We start from the raw sequence: 207 nt of genomic DNA on the forward strand, positions 1-207 counted from the left end.
TGGTGATGGGTGTAAACCGAGCCCTAGGTGTCCTGCTTTGCCTCAGATGGGCCGATCTGGAATCTTGCTCCTTAAGAGGCCCTTAAAACTGATGTGATTTAGCACCATCATAATAAAGATGCATGTAAATGAGTAATATTTCCTGCACCAGATACAGTATCTGCAGACAGGCTCATACTCACAGTCAGCCAGGCTCACGCCGCGGTA

General features: G+C 47.8%; 1 protein-coding gene across 1 annotated transcript in view; it reads right to left on the reverse strand.

Annotated features, from left to right (window-relative positions):
• Positions 1 to 207, reverse strand: part of LOC116704743 (lysozyme C) — a 5,252-nt gene that overhangs the window by 4,823 nt on the left and 222 nt on the right. Inside the window, exon 1 of the mRNA XM_032540348.1 lies at positions 183 to 207. This exon is cut by the window's right edge and continues 222 nt beyond it. Within this exon, the coding sequence (XP_032396239.1) occupies positions 183 to 207 (25 nt within the window). The remainder of the gene's footprint in view (positions 1 to 182) is intronic.

This window comes from Etheostoma spectabile, chromosome 16 (assembly GCF_008692095.1).
Source record: "Etheostoma spectabile isolate EspeVRDwgs_2016 chromosome 16, UIUC_Espe_1.0, whole genome shotgun sequence".
Lineage (NCBI taxonomy): Eukaryota > Metazoa > Chordata > Actinopteri > Perciformes > Percidae > Etheostoma > Etheostoma spectabile.